The 15,770-nt window shown below is 42.3% G+C and overlaps 1 protein-coding gene across 3 annotated transcripts in view; it reads right to left on the bottom strand.

Moving 5' to 3' along the window:
* Positions 1-2,522: 2,522 nt before the first annotated feature.
* The window catches only part of LARP4B (La ribonucleoprotein 4B), a 51,840-nt gene continuing 38,592 nt past the window's right edge, over positions 2,523-15,770 (bottom strand). For 2 of the 3 annotated variants that reach the window (XM_054171313.1, XM_054171314.1), the window contains exons 7-17: positions 15,420-15,523; positions 13,656-13,766; positions 13,103-13,156; positions 12,551-12,760; positions 11,513-11,619; positions 10,777-11,031; positions 10,117-10,162; positions 7,326-7,490; positions 4,204-4,328; positions 3,471-3,582; positions 2,523-2,961 (exon numbers count right to left, since the gene is read on the bottom strand). In XM_054171313.1, the coding sequence (XP_054027288.1) occupies positions 2,680-2,961; positions 3,471-3,582; positions 4,204-4,328; positions 7,326-7,490; positions 10,117-10,162; positions 10,777-11,031; positions 11,513-11,619; positions 12,551-12,760; positions 13,103-13,156; positions 13,656-13,766; positions 15,420-15,523 (1,571 nt within the window). In that variant the 3' untranslated portion in view covers positions 2,523-2,679. The remainder of the gene's footprint in view (positions 2,962-3,470; positions 3,583-4,203; positions 4,329-7,325; positions 7,491-10,116; positions 10,163-10,776; positions 11,032-11,512; positions 11,620-12,550; positions 12,761-13,102; positions 13,157-13,655; positions 13,767-15,419; positions 15,524-15,770) is intronic. The other variant, XM_054171316.1, reaches the window with a different exon arrangement.

Consider the following 15,770-nt stretch of genomic DNA (forward strand, 5'->3'; position numbering starts at 1 on the left):
GGCTTTAAAAGGTCAACTAGTTACCAGCTGATGCTTGCGGATAGGATCAGGAGTCAACTTCTACAGGTACTTTACAGTTCTAGGAACCATACACTAAGGAATGCACTGATACTCTTGAAAGCAGACAAGTAAGCTTCAGTGTATGTTTCTGTAGCAGTCTAAAGGGTTGGGTGTTGTTTTTCCTCCCCCCCCCCCCCCCCCAATTAAGTTCAGTTTTATTAATGACTTGGAATTAGTTCGACTGTCGAAATTCACTATTTACACTGCAGAACACTTCTGAAATGGTTAAACTGCCTTGGTTTCGTTTTCAGAGGGACTTCTGAAAACACGTGAGGGGCTCTCAAATCAGACTTTCATTCCATTTCCCTTTTGCAGTGAAGAGGCAGTCAGTTCAGCACACCAGAATAAAAATAAGGAAAAAAAAAAAAAAAGGGAAAAAAAACCAAACAACAAAAAAATAGAAAGAAAACCAGAACAAAAACAAAAACCAAAACCCCAACAAATTAAAGTAATATTCAAACCACAACATTTAGTTTTATCTACATCCAGCTCAACAGCAACATTTATAATATCAATAATTTTTATCAGGTTGTTTTTTTTTTTGTTGTTTTTTTTTTTTCCTCTCCTTTAGGGTACCTTTTTTTTTTTTTTTCTCTTTTTATATGTTCTGATTATTTACAACTGTACAAGCAAAGCACACACTTCCAAGTGCACATATTTAATACAGTATTGACTATTTGCATTTACAGGTTGGTTTGTTGTTTGTTTGTTGGTTTGGTGTTTTTTTTTTGTGTTGTTTTTGTTGTGTTTTTTTTTTTTCTCAACAATCTGAAAAAGATCAACTGTTTTAAGATCTTTAAGGTATATTACAAAAAAAAAACACACCACAAACTGCTGCTAGCTCCTGCACTACAGTATGTTTTACCCAGTAAGACCAGTGACAATAGATACATACTGTAACTGAGTAATTTCTGTACTCCACTCACACTAACCCTCCACGGGGTCAGACCTCATGAACTCTAAGCTGTCTTGTACAAAAGTTAAGGCAAAGTCATTTTTTTCAAGTTTAAATAAAATTCAAGTCTTTAAATATTGGATGGAAATAATTCTTCTTTTTTTTTTTTTTCTTTTTCTTTTTTTTTTTTGTGTTTAAAAAAAAATCAGCTGTTTAAATAAACTTCTTGTTTCTTTTCTTTGCTTCTTTTTGTTTTTTTCCTTGTGTGGAATAAACTGTACTGTCATAGGCAGCAGGAATGAGTTTTTTTTTTTTGTCTGAACTTCCTGCAGTTGAAACACTTAAAGAAAAAAAAAAAAAAAAGGTTTAGGCATTTCTAAAACAAACAAAAAAAAAATAATTTATATTCAACTTTAGTAGAAACTTGCTAATTTAGTGCATCCTTGTCCTTCAGAAAGCGCATCAACTCCTAAAGCAAGTGTGAGAAACCTCGTCCCAGAGGTAAACACCAGGGATCTCTTCCTCCAGCACACAAGACAAACACCATTATCTCACGGCTTGAAACAATTTGGATCGGTATGCCAATGCTTGTAGTTCCAGGAAGGTGTCAACACGAGGCTGACTGAGATATGAACTCCTGCAAAGAGCACTTGGGGCAGAGTTTAACACAAAGTCTAGAGAGAGCACAGGGGTAACCAGAACGTACAGCGCTGACTCCGTTAACTCCCTTACAAGCACAGGGAAGCCAAGGTTATCACAAGAAGGCTCCAGGGCTTTCTCCTGATAACGTCCACTAACAGCCTTCACCACCAGAGAAGCTCAGACTTCATTCTTTCTGTTCACAATGTGCTTTGTATTTGCAAATTATAACCTCAGTTTTATTCTGGAGTGAGGAGATGGTTACTTGCTTGCAGTAAAGTCAGGAAAGAAAACAGGTTAGAAAGACTGCTCTGGTGCTCTGTAGAATTCATTTTGCCTGTGCAAAACATCCAAAAAAAAAAAAGGAAAGGTCAATTCTTTAAAACTGCTAGAAACAACTACTCATTGAACCTAAAAGTGCAAGTTCATTTGCTGACACTTAGTACAGCAGCCCAATAAAACAAAAAGGAAACAACCAATCGATCTCCAAGGTCACATACTAAATGGTAAAAGGTATCTAAACTCCCTTGCACTCTACACACTAGCTGCCCTTACCAGTCTCTTGGACACCTCAGATATGTACTTGCAGACCAGGTGATTAAAAATATCGCAGCAGCACGTTTCTGCTTCAACAGTTTAGAAGAAAAAAAAACAAACCTCACTATACAGAGCTTGCACTCACACAGCCACAGAGAGGCTTCATAAAAAGTTGATTATTATTTTTTTTCCTTTTTTTTTGTTGTTTTTTTTTTTTTAAAGACAAATATTTTTACATCTTGGGGAGAAAGAGAAAAAAAAAAAAAAAAATCATCACACTTAAGCCTCACCTCCAATTAAGCACCAACCTAAATGGTAAGGTTTAGAACAACTAGCCAGAAAAAATAAAAACAGAATGTTTGTTCAAGAGTGGGGGGGGGGGGGAGGGGGGAAGTATTTCACAGGAAAAATAAACTGGCAGGCATTGTTACATGCCCAGGATCACTGCAAGCTCCTAACCAGCAACTCATTCTCAGGTATCTTAGTGGGAACACGGGTTTAATTTGTGGGAAGCAGACCTCTTTTCAAATCCCTCCCAGGTGCTAGTTTCACTGAGGAGATTTTGGAGGGGTATTCTGTTCTTTATTTAAGCGTTTGCCAACGGCCGGAGGGGACGATCTGCGTCCTGACTGTCTCCTCTGGTCTTTGGGTTGTCCAGGATGTGACTTTGCAGGAGGAGGTTCTCTGTTTTTCTCTATTGTTTCTGTGGGCTTTCTTTCTTCTTTCCCACATGCTACAGTGTTTGGCTTCTGTTCTTTCTGGGGTTGCAACACAGGAGGATCTTTAGTTGTTCTCTGGCAGATTTCTGCATAACTAGGTTTTCGCAGTTCCTGTGAAATGGAAAGCCAACAGGGCATCAAAGTTACACGAAGCATCCCAAGGAAAAATCGTCTGAAAGATGGGAAAGTCTTTGTCCCAAAAGACTACTGTGCTGAAAATGCAGGTGAGGGCTTGAGGATGAAGTGCAGAGACATTGTACAGACAATAAGGTGCAAGGAAAGGTACAAAGGTGCAGGACAGCAGGCCACAAAAATGAGGTACTGCAACAGGGCAAACTACTCTGGTTTAAACAGCAACACGTCTGTTAAGGCTTCTGCCCTCAAGGATGCTACCAGGAACAGAACTGAGATAGAGAGCTATCATTCACCAAGTTATCTTGAGCACTTTTGCACTCTCAATTGCACAACTCAATCATGCAAGTCATCATGAAGCCACCAACACAAATTTCAGGGTGCCAGGCTCACATGATTAAACAATGCTGGGTAGCAATGGAAGCAATATTCTGTTCAATGCATCAGAGCGGACTGTTAAGAGAAGGTGCAGTAAAAAGGTCACTTACTATGGCAGCCCCATTGACTTGTACCGATTTACATGCAGTACTGAGTGTGGAAGAAGGAAGCCTCTCTGTGCTCTGTGTCTCTCTCTGCTGTTTATCCACAACTTTGGAGTCCCTGTAAACACCCAGCAGGAAGCAAGGCTCATGAGAAGTGAAACTTCAGGACAGGTGAACGATCTAATAATAGGTCTATAACTTTGGCTATGAAAAGGCTATAGGCTATAATCTCCTAGCATATCATGACAAGCAGTGCATTTAAAAATGCTATCAAATATGAAAGGAAAAAGACATTCCTCTGGAACTTAACCCTACCTGTAATTTGTGGCCCTCTGATATCATTTGGTTATTGACTTATCTTACTCCTGCTATTCAAACACCTCAATTTGATTTGCAGGTTCCAAATAAATTCCTACTGAAAGCTTTCTTCATTGCATGGACAGGAGAATCATAGCCCCAATGCTCTAGACTCAAAAACTATCTAAACAGAAAGTATTTATGTAACACTTGCAGAGACTAAACCACAGCAGTGAATGCCTGCTGCAGGACTGTTGTGACTGAATCAAGACATTGCTCAGAGATTAAGCTTTGCTGTCTTTACTACAACGCACAACAAAATACTCTTTCATTGACTAACATCTGAGTAGCTTTTCACGGTGTTCCACCTAACCTTCTGCTAACAGATATGCAAAGGTGATTCAGAGCAGGCTAATTAGAGCCATGTAATTAAAGTGCTTACTCAGAAGACTGGACTGGCGAAGGAGACCTTTCAAATGTCCTGGGCAGCGGAGAAGAAACTGGCAACAACGGCTCTCGAGGAATCCCCGATGGAATAGTGTTTGTACTGGCATCCACATTAATGTTCTGAAGGAGGAGAAAAGGCACAGAAGGGCAATCATAACATCCAATTAATTTGGTTTGCCTGAAAATGAACACAAAGCACTTCACGAATTGATTTGCAAGGGGATATTAACCACGGGAGGATCCAACGTATGTATTGTGACAAGCAAGCTTTTCTCCGTTGTAACTACTGAGAAACACAAGCACACACTGCAGCTATTTCATAAAAGCTGGAAGCTTAGCTCCCTTTGGGTCATATCTGGATGACAAAAATCACCTCTTCCAAAATAGGAGTTTTGTGCCTGCTGGTGACAAAACAAGATTTGTGCTGGTTCACATAATCATACTTAGCCTATTAAGACAAAAGCCTCCCGGTGTTATGCATTAGGAACTGCCTTCTTCATGTAACTGCGTAATCCCAAGAGCTGGTGCTAAAATAACCCCAACCTTAAAAAAAAAAACCAAACCACACCAAAACCCAGCCAAAACCAAACCCTGAAGGCTTTGCAACCTAGGATATGACCATCACTAAAAATCCCTCTCTTTTGCTATAGTTTGACTTCCTACCATACAAAAGAGGCTTTTCCCACAGCCCTCAAAAGATTCTGCTGGAGTCAAGTGATGCTGCTCTCCCAGACAAAGGCCAAATAGGTCCAAGACACATGAATCTGAATTGTCCTAAGAGAAAGACTTTGGATCTTGAAAAACTTATTCCTGACCTTTACAAACCTTCTGCTTTAAAATGTGATGTTGTTTTAGTATGGCTGCTGGTCTGCCTGACTCCAGAGGCAGAACAGATTCTGGTGAACAGAAGGAAGAAAAGTGGGAGAGCACAAGCACAGAAGGAACAAGACAGCCACCCTTCCCCCAGCACAGCCACCATTCAAAGGTCATAAAAGACGACAGTGTTAGAAAGGAAAATGGTATTAGATCAGCTGGTTTTACATCAGGCAGCAGAGTACTGCAGGAGATCTAAGCCTAGTTTTAGTCTAAATAAAACCATAAAAGGTGGTTGTTTTGAAATAAACAAACTTCTGTAGTTTTATTCATTATAAGAGTGCATGCAAAAGCTTGAAAGTGCAAGTTGCTGAGCATTCTGGCTCAAGTTCATCAAAACTTGTAGGTACACAGTCAAGCAGACATGTGAGTGGGTGTTGCCAGGCCAAAACACTCAGCTCTGGTCTGACAGCACTGCAGTTTCCTAATTAGAAACCACAGGATGATTAGCACCTGTCACTGCTCAGAGATGCATCCAGAAGGGCATCACAAAGCACAGAGCTTCAAGCTGTTCTTGGCTAACTGTTGGACTTAGAGTCTACTCTGCTTCTGTACACTAGGCCTGCCCACCTGTAGAGTAAGAGCAGGACCCTGCAGCTACTTCAGTACTTTGTAACTGTAGAGCAGGTGGTATGAGAAAACTACTGAGATCAAGAGTGAAAGCAGTCTGCACACCTTAGCAAGAGTCTACTGCTGACTCAAACACCTTTGTAAAAGAACACAGCTGCTCCTTGGAGCCAGCTGCTGTTATCTTACCCCTTACTGATGCCAACAGGGAAAGAGCACAATCTCTCTCCCACACAATGGAACAGAGCAACTCACACAGGCTAGAGAAAGAACCTGGGAAGTCAAGGGAAGCTTGTTAATGTTACAGCACCCTGCACTGTCACAAACTCAGTGCCTGACCACTACCAAAGCTGCCTCTGCAGGGGAGCCAGGGAGGGGGGAGTTCTTCGCAGCAAGGACAGTGCAAAGCATGGACAGGATTTGCAATGGGAGAGGCAATGTGTTTCCAGCTGCACTGTCAACAGCAGCTGCTGGATTCACATTTAGAAGCTGAAATATGGTAATAGAAGACTACTTCAGAAATAACAGAGGTAAAACATCAAAAGAGAGACGGATCTTGGCCAAGAGCAGACTACAAACTGGAGTACTGGCTAACAGCAAGTTAAACACTGCTCCCATGGTACTGCCCTGCACATCCCCCCCTCAGTGCAACCCTGGAACGCAGCTGTCCCTATTACCACTTGCAGGAGGCAGAATGGATAGCTTGTCTGTGCCATCACTGCTCCAGATGCAGGCTCTCCTGCCCCTTCCTCTTTCCTTCACCAACAAATAGCCTCCCTACCCACCCTGATATGTGGGCACCAAAGAAAACACTTCTGCAATAGTTTTAGAGATGAGACATGAGAGAGATTTCAGTGTGTCATCAGGTTGCTTTGTACTGCTATATCCAGAGGTTAGCTTCTTCAGCCATGGTGCAGCCAGAAAAACCCAAGATAATTAGAGCTAGCAAACAAAAGCCAATACAGACTTCCACAGCCTAGACTATTCCTTAGTGCACAGGAGGGTTAGAGGAGTCTGGAGGAGAAAATCCTGCCACTCACAGATGGCATGATAGAGAGAGTTTGAAGAATTAAATCTATGAGCACATTTCACCTGCATCACTACTACATCTAGCAAGCAGGGGCTGCCAAGTCATTCTTGAGTATTTTTCCTCTCTAAACACTATGGCAAGACAAGGCTGGAATCCAGCTGCTTTTGAGAACTGCTCTGGTTCCAGCATACTTACACCACGCAGGCAGCTTCTCTCTCTTTCAGTGCTTAAATGTTTGTCTCCCTCACTCTGAAGTGTTTTATACACAACTCAGAAGTCAGACATTCAAACAGGAGGGAAATTTATCACACATTTTTCACCTGAGTATTAAAAAGTCTGAGGCCATGACATGTTGAGGTCTGTGGTGACAGGTTGGACTCGATCTTTGAGGTCTCTTCCAACCTTAGTGATACTGTTCTCTAACCTCTGCTACTAACATCCACAGATACTGGTGCTCACATTCCACACTGTTTCCAAGAGAATACCAAACAAATTCCAAGACGCAAGTGAAGAAGGCAATGGCACATCATTTGACAGCTGTTTTTCAAAAGCCATTTCTTCTGACCCATTTTAAACTACAAGTTTTTCCTGTAAGCCACCAAATCTGAACCCAGGAGGTATGCAGTTGTTTTCCCCCAGTTACTCACTCTCTCTTTTGACGTTCCTATTACCACACTGGACAGTCTGTTTTCAAAAAGGTCTTCTGTCTTTAAATTGCCAGCAGCCCCAGGTAGTGGAGGAAAGCTAGATAAGCCCAACTCAAAGCTAGGAGATGGAGGTTTTGGGGGTGGTGGAGACTGTGTTTGGCCTCTCTGGAACAGAAATAACACGTTGAGGTTACTGCACGGGATGACAGAAAAGACAAGCATGGGACTTTAAACTGTATTTTGCATTTGATTCATATCTGTGAAGCCCTAAGTGAGACCTCCCCCACCCTACCTCCCAAGACAGCCACACAGTACCAAGGAACAGATGCTTTCATCTTCCATTGTTGACCTTAACATATTAAGCTATTTAAATGAGATGCCATAAGCATCCTAAACATTTCATATGCCTAAACTCCTACTATAGTAAGGAAAGTCATCTTGCTGACCCCTTCCTTCAGGATGGACCCTTGCACTGACAGAAAGGAAGACAAACTGCTTTAAATACCATGATACAGTGACTACATAGTCCATGGGTGCAGCTGCTAACATTCTAGACAACAAACAGGAGTCCTATTCAGACAGTAAGAAATGGCAAGACACTGCGGCTTGCACGGAGGGTACATTAGAGCAATTTCCATCTAACTAATAGGAATTTATATGTTCATAACAATGTAAACAAACAGGTCACAACTTCTTCAACAGTAAGAATTTTTCTAACCATATCTAAGAAAGAAACCACCACAAAAACCCATCAGTGGGCTAACTGCAACTCTTCTGCACGGCAGGAGTTAAGAGCAGCACAGCTACAGGTCATGTGTGAGGATCACTTGTGAGGATTTGTAAAGCTAAATTCTATTTACACTGAAAACACAATTCCTTCTGTAACACGCTGGAAGTGAAGTTACCCATTAACTTCACCTCCCTCATGTAAACAAAGCAGTAACTATTTCACCACCGAGCTCAGGCCTGTGCCAAAAGGGCCTCTGCTGCAGAGCACCAAGGGCAAAGCAGTCTGAGACAATTGCTATTTTGGAAAGGGGATATAGCCAAGACTGTCTGAAGGTGAGAACAAGGCTTCTGGACACAAAGGTGTTGCATTACTTACTGGTTTTTCACCTTCCTTCTCACAAAGAGCAAGAGATACAAAACTGTAAACTGCAACAAACCTCAAAAGAAGTGTGCTGAGAGGCAAGTAGGGAAAGAATAGATACAGGGACAATACCCGCAGCTCCTAGGACTGCTACTGACCCTCAGAACACAGCTACAGCAATGGAGGCAGCAAACCTCCAAAAATAGAAGTCAGATGATCTGCCAAAGGGTGACTGGGAGCCTATACTTGTCTAACTCAAACTGCAAGAGGAACAACTTTAGGGGTTTTAAGCACAGTTCAAGTCACAGCACTTCGTTTTCTTAAAGAGGACTGAAGCCCTATATTAGATAATGCTCTCCTATTTGTGACAAACATTTGAAGTTCTACAGATGAGTCCCAAAAGCCCAACACATTAAGAGACAAGCAGCATTAACATCTTAAAGTATTGAGACCAGGACTTAAATGTGTTTTAGATGCCAACTGCATAAAGTTTCTCAAGTCAGCTTCCTGTGAGCTTATGCCTATAGCCTCAGACACCATCTGATCCAGAGGTTTATGCTCTCCCATGCAAGCATTCATACTCTCATTTTTCCTCTTAAAAAATAAAATAGAAAGAAGTCATCATTCCATTCAGACCTAAGTGGCTATCTAATCACTGCAGCATCACAAAAGAAAGAGGATCCCACACTCAATTAGTTCCAGAGTCTAAAAGAGAACAGGTTTTGATCTTTCACTTGAGAGTATTGCTCATTCCTAGTGCACACAGCTCTGGGTGTGCACCAGCTCTCAACCTTGTCCAAGTTGCATCGCCAGACAGTACAGACTAAAGATTCATGGGCCAGGGGAACCTAGAAGGAACCTGGCTGCACAGGAAGCAATTAAATCCTGGGTGCTGAGAGAAGGGAAACATGGGTCTGCCATGCCTACCAGCTTTCAAAGTTCAACTAACATTTAAAGTCAGCTGAGCAAGAAGAGCCTCTCTGCTCAGTAAGTGTCCTCAGTAATCCTTTGACTCCAGCCACTCACTCAGAAGACTAAGCTGTACCACTGCCTTGTTCTTTTAAAGGCCAGGGGGAGAAAAAGGTGACAGGAAGACATTAATTTTAAAATCCAAGCACCTTTGTAAAGGCAAAAGAAAGCACTACTGACAATCCTACAGAGGGGAGACTGGTTTCATCAAATCAGCTTCTACAAGATGTCTGCTCCAGCCTTGCAAACTGTGAAGGCTATTCAGGTATTGACTTCAAATTTCCGTTTACCAAAGCTGTACTCTCTCAGTGCCAGCACACCCTCACCTGGACAGGCACCTGAGAAAAACTGCCCACACACCACAGCTGCCACCCTAGCTGTCCACTGTAACACATGGATCTGCTGCACGTGCATCAACAGCACAACCATCAAGGGTTTGGAACTTCAGCTCAGCTATTTATCTTCCCCTGAACGTGAACACTGGCTGACAAAGATGGGATTTTTTTTTTGCTACTATGAAAGAGTAATTTTTACTTTTTCCTGACTTCTGCATTAACAGACCATCTTCTGCTTCCCAAACACAGTAAATTCCTGTGAGCTGCTGTTTTCAGTCAACTGGGACACACCATTTCTTGTGCAGTAACTTACCTCACCTGCTACTCCACACAATATCCATACTACTGCCTTGTTACCCTACTGTTATTAGAGGTGAATATGACTATGAACACTCACTGTAAACTTGTCCTCCCTTTTCTTTCGGTAGCCATATGAGTTTTTCCTATGGGAAAGAAAACAGTTATCAGAACCTTGCCTGCACATCACCAAAAGGCACTTGATGAAAACAGGAGACACCAGTTCAAACTGTTGGCTTTCTGTTTGGTTTTTATACCGAATGACAATGGTTTTCTTAGTTGCATGCAATAATTTTTCCTCCCTCTGTACCTCCCCCCCCATCATCTTTGCTGTTGTGAATGCCTAACTCGGGCAAAGTTCTGACCTTTGGACTGCAAAAAATTAGCAATGAGCACTGCCAGTAAAGGCTGAGGTGCACAATCTGCTGAGCAATGGCAGGGGCAGAGCTGCTTCACCAAGTCAAATAATACATAAAAACTCTCTTAGGACAGATGTCGACAGGACAGAGGATGATGGGCTCTAAACCTCACCAGTTGCCATTAATGACTTGCATCTGGCAGGAAAGCATGCAAGGCCAGTGAATGCAGTGCAAATGTGTTCTAGATTTTGCCCTTGCTCTGAGGTACTTTCCAAGATTTCAGCTTTGAGGAGGGACAGTCTGAGCTAAAAATAGTACTGAGAACAGCACCAGTACCACACCTCTGGACTAGAAGCAGCAATCCCAGGCTGTTAAGAGGTCACCTAACAAACTAGACTCACCTTCCTCTCCCTAACCCAGGAGAAGAGTCAACGCTGGTCTGTTCCACACGGCCAGTTCCCACCTCCCTCTTGGTGTAACTCGTAGCTGCGCTCTGCATCCGTGCCCTGCTTTGCCCCGGCTGCCGCGTCTGTGGACTCCTGACGCCATTGATTAAACGATCAGCAGAAAAGTTGAATATTGTGGGACTGTCTAGAAGCCCAGGTCCCCTTTCTGCACTGGGAATTGTGTGTCGTATATGGGACTTGCTAGGATTCCTATAAATTCAAAAGTCATTTCAACATATGTACTATGAGAGATCTCCTGAGGCCCACGGCTACACGCAGAATTCAGCAGCAGTAAGATCTTTAGTGCTTTATTGCATATTTCATTCAGGTAAATGATAAATATTCATCATAACAGGTCACTCTATGTTCAACTACAGCCTGACTAAAAGCTCTGTGAAACTGAAAATGAATAATCCTGATTCACATGCCATCGTTCAGAGTATTTCATCTGACTACCCTAAGTCATGGAATGGATAAGGTCTTGGCTTTCAGACAGTCCCTTTACATTTAGAAGCAGGACATCAACTAACCACTGCCCATCAAACACCACCTGCCCTTTGGCCTCACTTAACCTAGCATCAGGTTCAATTTTACAAGTTATTTCAAGTTAGCTGGTGTCACTAAGGAGCAGATTAAAACTCCACAGGCAGATAATAAAACATGTATATTGTCCAAAGGTGGTTCCACTTGCCTGGTTCTGGGAGGATACTGCCTTAGTGTGGTCAGTGGAGAAGCAGCAGGCTTGAAGGTTGGAGATGTGAACCCATTGATAAATCCAGTACTTGGAAATGGTGTTACCTGAAGAATATATTGCATGCTCAGAACGAGAAATACTGAGTGCTGGCTTTTTTAACCCCTGTATTCTCCACCACTCTGTGTAGGGCAGCACTTGCACCACATGTGAATTAGTGTCTTCTTGTCCCAAGAAGTAACATTAGCAAAAGATTTTTTTTTGTGGTGGGTGCATATCACAGTCTTGTATTAACAAGATCTCAAAATCTGAAGCATATTCATAGTAATTTCTCCAACTTCACTAGCACAATTTGTTTTTTTTAGATGTACAAATGAGTTTCATAGAGGAAATATTAATAGCACTGGCAAACGCTGTTATCCATGCTCATATTCTGAAGATCTGATTTCTAAGGAGGTTTTAACCAAGACCAAAACACTTGTTTAGTAAAGATTTATTTTGCTAACAGTTGATTTCAGGTAATGCTAGAACTAGGGGGAATGGAATAAAAATAGAATTGGGTAGATTCAGATTGGATATTAGGAAGAAGTTCTTCCCCATGAGGGTGGTGAGACACTGGAACAGGTTGCCCAGGATGGTGGTGGAAGCCTCATCCCTGGAGGTTTTAAGGCCAGGATGGATGTGGCTCTGAGCAACCTGATCTAGTGTGAGGGGTCCCTGCCCATGGCTGAGGGGTTGGAACTGGATGATGCTTGAGGTCCCTTCCAACCCTAACAATTCTATGATTAGAACTTCAGTGAAGAACTGCCTCAAAAACTAGCAGGTTCAGAAGAGAATCATACTGCAGTCTGAAATCATAGGTGACTTTTAAACACTTAACCTTGTACACCACCACAGGAAGAATTTTGAGCAACTTTTTCAAGAAGAATCAGCATCTTCAACTCCCCTCTTCTGGATACACATGCTTCCTATGCCTCAAGATTTCACAAGATGCCAGCTCTGGAAAGAAGGCAGCAGCTTCATAAGCAAGAGACTTACCAGTGCAGGGTCCAAGTAGCTGTGTGTGGCTGACCAGGTCTGTGGGCCAATTAAGCTGTAGAGTGGGAACTGCTGGTGGGGACTGTATACTGGAGGTAAGTAAAAGGATGTTGTGTAACGCTGCTGCGTGTAGAGGTTCATGTCCAGGGGTCTATATCCGTTCTTTGGCAAAAATGTGTTTATAGCTATTGCCTTTGCTTTTATCCTTGCCTGCAAAGGAGATTAGATTACTTATTACAGCAGCCTTTCAAATTAAACCAGGGTGGTTCAAACTAGCAGCTCTCAAACTTTTACTGGACACTTATCAGTCACTGCTTTCTCCTTCAAGGAAGGCAGGAACAGTTGAATGCTTCCCTGTTGGCCTGATGCTCGGATGGATAGACTGCTGCCAGAGAGGAGGAAAAGTAGCAAAATAGCATGTGCTATGCTTCAAAGCCCATCTCCAGGTCAAATAGTTGCTGAGATTAGATCACTTAGATTTTGTTAGGAAATAGTGGCCCCCAGAAAACATAAACACACACACAGACCCCCAGAACATCAAGCTCGGTTTACCTTTATTGGTTTTCCTTGGAAAGTTTTCACCTCTTCTCTAAGGTATCTGTAAGCCTTTAAAAAGGAATTGTAAAATGTGTCAACTATATTAAGCAAAGGAAATTTAAGTTTTGACAGGCTAGGCCCAACAATTCTTGAATAGTCTGCTAATGTCAGACTACAGAAAAGCCTTACATGCAATCTGCATTCAGCAAGAGCTAAGTTAGCACTGCAGAAGTGCTTCAGTAGCATTACAATAAGACTTTCATTCTTATGAGTGAAGCATTTCAGTATGTCATCCAAAGTATCTATGTTCTTAATATAAAAATGTATAACTTGGGCCAAGATGCCAGGATATGGCAAACAAGACAAAATTGCTAGCTGAAACCTGGACACAAGGCTATGTTTGATAGTACTGGTAACTGGGTACGAGCCAAATGGAAGCACTGCTATTTGTAGAGGGTTTGGTATTTTTCTTTGTTACACATCTGCAACAGTGCATGACCCATCAACACACCCTCACCCCACCCTTCTTCCCTGTAATACTCTAAAATGCTTCTGAAAAAAGCCTTACCTGCTGTGCATCAGCTTCTGATTCAAATGTGATGAACCAATTGTCATTGTAGGCAAACTCACAGTTTATGAACTTAGGCAAATTATCTCCTTTGAAAAGTGCTTCAACCTCCTAAGGGTAGTGGGTTTGATAAGAAGAGAGAAAAGGGTGGGAGGGAGAAAGATAAATAAACAGACATAATAAAACATCCATCTGATGTGCAGAACTCTGGAATTCCAACTAAGATAGATAGCACTTTTGGGCTGAGAACTTCAGAACACCTGCAGTGGTGTCAGCTCCCTCCAATCTCTTGGCTAGCTAGAAGGAATTCAAAGCAGCATTATCTAAGGCCATCCTGCACTCTTTAGTAGAGTAGAAGCCATCTGCACCCTTTAAATGAGGAGAGCTAAGCTCTTGAAGCCATAGAGACACATTTGGCATCAAGTGCAGAAAAATGTCTGTTTCTCCCTGTCCCCAAAACCACAGCCACATAAAACCCCATGCAGAAGCTGGAGACACAGGGATCTGCAGACACCTGAGTTCAAGTGTATCTGAAACAGGGTTTGTATCATCTCAAACCCAATCAACCAATGTCACAGAATCACCAAGGTTGGAAGAGACCTCAAAGATCATCAAGTCCAACCTGTCCATACAAAGCACAACCCTTGGGCTTTGTTTTGTTTAATCCATTTGCACATTCATTTTTGTTGCAGAGCTGAGGCAAGCAGCATCAAAAGGAGAGGCAAGTTGGGAGGCTTTACAGGTGCTTTGGAACCTTGCTGCTTAATGGCAAATACAAACACATCACACACAAAACACTGCACTCAGATCACCTCTTCTGCAAAGAGATTCCTCAGCACTTCCTTCTTAACAATTTAAGATATATACCACTAGGGAATATATCCAAAGTGATGACAAAAAAACTCAACCCCAGAACCCAAGACCTCCAAAGCTCTGACCTATTAAAAGCTAGGTTAAAAGCAGCTGGTATTTTAAAGTCATGTACATAGAGCATATCTAACTCCTTCCCTCCAGTTCCTTTCAGGACTGTGGTTCATGCTCCTATTTAAGGCAACTTTACAGTTTAGCCTAAGTTTTTAAACTGCAGTACTTTTTGTATGAAGGCTATCAAGAGCAACTCTCAGAATCTATTCTTCCTTGTAAAACCACAGACAGGAAATTAAAGTATCTGCCCATCACCAAGAATCTCTGCCTGCTCCTTTAGGAAAACTTGACAGTTTGATCTATGGCCCAATCATTCTTTTCTAGTCTTTCCAGTAGTCATAGACCCAGCTACATCAGATACACTGAACAGCCTCCAAAGAGTCAAGTTCTCCACGCTCACACGGTCCACAAGCCAGCAGAGATCCCTATCCACGTGACACCTCTGCCCTCAGCATTTATGAAAGTGTTTGCAGAGCTTTAAGTACTTCACAAGTTTCAGGGTGCAGCAGTGGCCTTTTCCATTTTAAGAGCTATCCTACCTCATCTTCATCTGCTGTTTATCCAGGGAGGTGAGCACTGAGAACGTATGGGTAAGTCAGTCCAAGAGCACAATGGCATCTCTACCCAACAGCACTGTCAGCTTCGCACCAGGGCCTTCCTACCAGCCACATGCTTCTCAAATATATTGTCCAAACACACCCCCCCCCCAGACTAAGGTTTACCAATGCTGTTAGAAACTAACAATGTAGTAAGAGATGTGATATGCTTATGAAATCTGGAAGACATCTAACTTCCCAATGCCAAGAGAGAAGCACTCCTACTGCACAAGCAAAGCCTTACTTCGATGGGGGTAGACTCAGGTACTTCCCGTAGGATCACAATGCAGCGATTCTGGTTTGGCCGAACTTTTTCTCCCTTCTCATCCACTTGGACTAAAGGCAAAGCTAAGGGGGAAAAAAAAACCATAAAAGCATATTTCAGCTGTCAGCAATCACCAGTGGCTGTGCACACCAAAAGCTTTATAATGCAGAGCTTTTTGTGCTAAACTTCAAATATTTATGTACATTATGTATAAGCAGAAGATAACTGAGGACCCTTTCAGGCAAGCTGAGATGATGTGTTCTTTAAAATCTCCATACTCCTCCTACAAGAGTGTGAAGATTTCTCAGCCTAGAAATTCCCAGTTCCTTG

The sequence above is a fragment of the Dryobates pubescens genome, chromosome 21 (genome assembly GCF_014839835.1).
Source record: "Dryobates pubescens isolate bDryPub1 chromosome 21, bDryPub1.pri, whole genome shotgun sequence".
Taxonomy (NCBI): domain Eukaryota; kingdom Metazoa; phylum Chordata; class Aves; order Piciformes; family Picidae; genus Dryobates; species Dryobates pubescens.